Consider the following 4,929-nt stretch of genomic DNA (forward strand, 5'->3'; position numbering starts at 1 on the left):
AGAATCACCAATCCTTCATGTGTAGAAATATCAAGAAATCTCTGAATTCTATTTGAAGAAGGTTTAGATTTAGAGCTGGTCAATGTGTTACTCAGGGGCGGAACCAGCCTTTCATCTTAGGGGGGGCAAAATTTTCTTAGTATAATAGACTAATATAAAAAAAGATGACATAATTCAAAGTGAAATCTTCTATTCCATTATGATAGGAAAATTAAAAATCATTATAATTTTATCAATCTATTTTTCTCTTCCTTTCAACCCAATGACCCAAACACATTTTTTTGAAATTAAGTAAATTGTATACAGATTATCTTGAAGTCAAAATGCTTAAAAGTTAAACTTCTATAGTTTAGAACATGTGGTTTGCCATGATTAATTACTGAAATCAAATTACTGAAGTCAAAATGATTAATTACCCGTACACAAGTAATTAAGTAAACTGTATACATCTAAACTGAAAAAAAAAAAGGATTTAGAAGAAGTATATTCTTTGGATTAAAGGCCCTAATTAATTACTGAAATCTTGAAGATGATTGCAATAAGAAAGAAAAACATATAGATAAATAAAAATACAAAAATCTGTCAACTATTTACCAAGAAAATCTAAAGTAAATTGTTAGATGCAAGAAAAGCTAATCAAATCCTCAAGAGAAGAAGAAGAAGTATATTCTTTGTCATTAAGAGGGAGAAAAGAAAAATAACAGCAGCCATTATCTATTCCTAAGCAAAGAAGATCAAAAATCGCTTCTCAACTTACCTAGATCTCCCGATGCCAGATGCAGCTACGAATCACGAACAGACCCTTCCCTCTCGCGCAGGCCTTCTCTCGCGGTCTCGAGGTCTTGCATGAATAATTTGCGAAGCCTTCCCAGTTCCCTCGATCGAGTCTCGCCGAGTCGCAGGAGTCGCCGTCTTGCGCAAAATGTGAATTTAGTTCGCTGTTTTAGGTGTTACTTCGGCTGGTTAGGGCAAAGGGGGGGCAAACCGGTAAAATAAACTTTTTAGAGGGGTTAAGTTACCAAATTGCCCATCTATAATAAAAAAAAAATTTAAGGGGGGGCAATTGCCCCCCCTTAATACCTAACAGTTCCGCCTCTGGTGTTACTGGACGCAGAACCATTTGACACTAGAGTCGAAGCTGAGATACTTAATGGAGGATTTAGAACAAGCTTGAGAACATTTTGTGTAGCCAAGTTTCTTTTGATGTAGAGATTGAAGTCAGCAAGATTCAATTTGGACTGTGTTTGCAAAGCCACTTGTAGAGAGCTAGACCATTTGAATGTTCTTAATTGCCTTGATTGAAATTCTCTACCCCAAAACATTGAATTTACTTTATGAGACATCACTAGCCTCATATGTGAGGCATTCTTAAAGCTTGAATGGAAATTAAAAGACATGTTTTGGAAATCTTTATTGTACTACCTCAACTCTTGTCATCAGTTAGAATCATTTGTCATTTAAAATTCTAGCAACCTCCTGACGTCCCTTCCCATCAAAAGAGAGATCGTGATTGCACTTGCAGCATCACAAAAATTCCAGGCACTGATAAATTAAGACTTTTTCTGTTTTTAATACAAATAAAATAAATCAAAATTATGAATAAAAATGAATCAATTATTTATTTACATTATTATTTCACAAATAAGTATAGATGTGTTTTTATTATTTAAAAAAATATATACTAAAATACTATTGCACCTATTTATTTTTTTCGCCAGCAAAACTATAAAAACGAAGTAGAGAAATTCAAATGTCATTCAAAGGAATGGTTCTTTAAGTCCTGAAGCCATGTCCAACTAATTAAATATTCTAACCAATTGAGAGATCTATGAAAATATTGAATAAATTATACAGATATCCAACTTTGACTTGTTTGTCTTATAATTGGACAGAACATTGTAATGATCGTTGGCATTAAATATTATATAAGTTACGAGAGTTTCTATTGTTTGCGTTCATGCCTGCCAGCTAGAAAGCACGTTAAGCTGTGTAGTATAAATTCCCCAGATTATATACTATAGAAGCACCCGACAAGTTAATCAAAAAGCCTAGTTACATGATGGCCATGATGATGAATAGTACCAATAACATCCCAACAAGATCATCCACAAGTATCTTTATTATTTGTGTTGCCGCTCTCCTGCTCATATTTGCACCTTCCTATTCAAATAGCTCTGCCTCTAGCATGCAAGTCGGTGATATTTTGAATACTGGAGATTCTCTCATACTCAGTGGATGTACATTGACAATGGAAAGTGATTGCCTTCTCATTCTATATGCAATAGGAAGTTCAATTTGGGACTCCAAAACCTCTGGCAAAGGCGATCATCATTGCCAAGCGAAGCTGAATAATGATGGCCAACTCGTCATCTTATCTGGAGCAGGTAATACCGTCTGGGGAAGTCCGTACCAAGGTCCAATTAGCAACTACGTCCTCGAATTCAATGGAGACTGCTACATTGGGATCAGAGACCTCGGTAATGGCCACACCGTGTGGTCTACTTGCCCGATTGATTTGTGCGTTAATCAGTTTTAGGAGACTACCAGCTTTTATTTTAATTTTTAATCGAATAAAAAAGTTGTGTGGGCTTAACATATTTTCACTATATAAAGAAATATAAAAATCATATAATAAAGTCTTTTTAGTTTTCAAGAAAACATTTTTTATTATCAATTTTTTTCGCTTTTATTAGGATTCTCTATTGCTTGTTTATATGTCAATGGATCATCATTTGTATCATCAGATGCAACAATATATGCTTCCCCATTAATTTTATATCTAGAAGGTAATCTAATAACTTTCGAGCAACTTAACATAGACCTAACTATATCGAGCAATGTTCAACTTCTTCTTTCAACAACACCATTTTATTGTGGAGATGCAAGTGTAGTGAGTTGTGATAAAATTTCATTCTCAATTAAATAATTTCTAAGTTTTATATCTAAACACTCACCTCCGCGATCTAATCTACGTATTTTTAATGGCTTTCTTAATTTATTTTCAACTTTAGCATGAAAACCCTTAAATTTTCTAAAAATTTTATGTTTTTTTGTCATTAAATAAACATAACTTGATTAGTCATCAATGAAAATAATAAAATATTCATAACAACCTATTGCTTGTATATTAAATGGATCACAAACATATGAATGTACAAGTTTGAGGATTTCTTTTGCTCTTTCACTTTTTCATTAAAAGTTTTATTGGTCATTTTTTTATTCTAAACAAGATTCGTAGACTGATAGAGTTCTAATTGTTAATTTTCTTAAATGATCATTCTTTACTAGTTTTTCAATCATATTTAAGTTGATATGATCAAGTCTAAGATGCCACATATATGCATGTGTTATCTTCATATGAAATATTTTACCCTTTTTTAGGTTTTTAATTTTGAACATTTCAGTATTAAGCAATGTATTTTCGGTGAGCTTTAACATAAAAATTCCATTTTCCATTATTTTAGAATAAATATTCAAACCATTTTTAAAAAAAATAATCTCATTATTATAAAAAAGATAGTCCAAAATATTGTCCAAGTAATTTTGAAATAAATTTAATATTTCTGAAAAACCTTGGAATAAAATAAACATTATTCAATACTAGATGTTTATTTTCAAATTAACGCCTAACGGCTCCCACTGCTTGAGATGATATTATGCTTCATGTCCCCACTCTCATAATATGTTCGTCATTAGCAAACCTCCTCCAAGAACTAAACATCTGCAATGAAGAAACAGATATAATCAGTTGCACCTGAATCAACTATACAGGATGACATATCATTTTCAACTAAACATGTTTCAAGAACTATTAAATCAATTTTACATTTCTTTTCCTTCTTCTTCTCTTTTAGCCTCACAAGATACTTTTTGCAATTGCGTTTTCAACGCCCTTTGATCCCACAATAAAAATATTTTTATTTGGATTTCTTTTAAAAGTTTTTTTGTTTTTTATATTGCTTTTATTGTTATTGTTGCATTTGATTCCTTTTAAAAATTTTATATTTCTATCTTTCTACTTTATTTTATTATTCTTATAACTTTAGTAATATGTGACTCTGGCTCATTTAGCAGTTTAATAAGATTATAATTCATATGGTTCATAAAATAATTATTATTGGATTGTAGAAATCGTGAGGATAGAGTTTCTAAAATTATTTTTACTTGACTTCCCTCATCAATGATTGATCCATTAATCTCAACTTTATAAATATAATTTATCATTTTGAGAACATGTTCTCCAACTTAGATATTCCCTTTCATTTTGGAATTCATAATTGCTTTTAATAGCTTAATGACAAACTTGTTCAAAAGATTGCCTAAACAACTCTTTATGTTGTCAAGATAAAATTAACATATTTAATAAATATTTTTATGAGTGTGACACATTATTATAATTTTCTAAATTTTAAATTAAAGTTGTCGTCATAACGATGTCGGAATTCGGAGATATTGGGCTCGTTGGATTCGTCTCGTCGAGCCGCTCGATTCAGCTACAAGCAAGTTATGTTTGAAAATCGTTTGGTAATCCAAATTGTGATTCGAACCTTACAACAGTGCTTCGAGTCCTCGATTTGGACTCATTTGGGCTCGGATTGAGTAGAATTTGGTTTGAATTTCCGAGACGTTCAGTTTGACTATAAGTTTGCTGAAATTGGAGTTCGGATTGTCCCAATTTTAATTTCGGAAATTTCCAACTTGATTTTGCATCAAGATTCGTGGCTTTTTTTATGACGTCTCAATGATTATATTTAACATGTATTTTATAAATTAGCAAATGGGTTGTGATCTCATTGCCTTGGTTCCACTAAAACATCAATATCTTTGATATGTCATCAAAAAATTATCTTGATTGGGAACGAATCTCGAAACAAAATCAAGTTGGAAACTTCAAAAATTAATTCGGAGACTATCTTAACTCCGATTTCA

General features: G+C 31.6%; 1 protein-coding gene across 1 annotated transcript; it reads left to right on the top strand.

The window, feature by feature from the left end:
* The first annotated feature begins 2,059 nt into the window (after positions 1–2,059).
* Positions 2,060–2,536, top strand: LOC114579544 (mannose-specific lectin 2-like). Its single transcript, XM_028694435.1, has one exon. It carries the CDS (start codon positions 2,060–2,062, stop codon positions 2,534–2,536), a length of 477 nt encoding a protein of 158 aa, XP_028550268.1.
* The last annotated feature ends 2,393 nt before the right edge of the window (positions 2,537–4,929 follow it).

Source organism: Dendrobium catenatum, unplaced genomic scaffold (assembly GCF_001605985.2).
Source record: "Dendrobium catenatum unplaced genomic scaffold, ASM160598v2 fragScaff_scaffold_484, whole genome shotgun sequence".
NCBI classification, from domain to species: Eukaryota; Viridiplantae; Streptophyta; class Magnoliopsida; order Asparagales; family Orchidaceae; genus Dendrobium; species Dendrobium catenatum.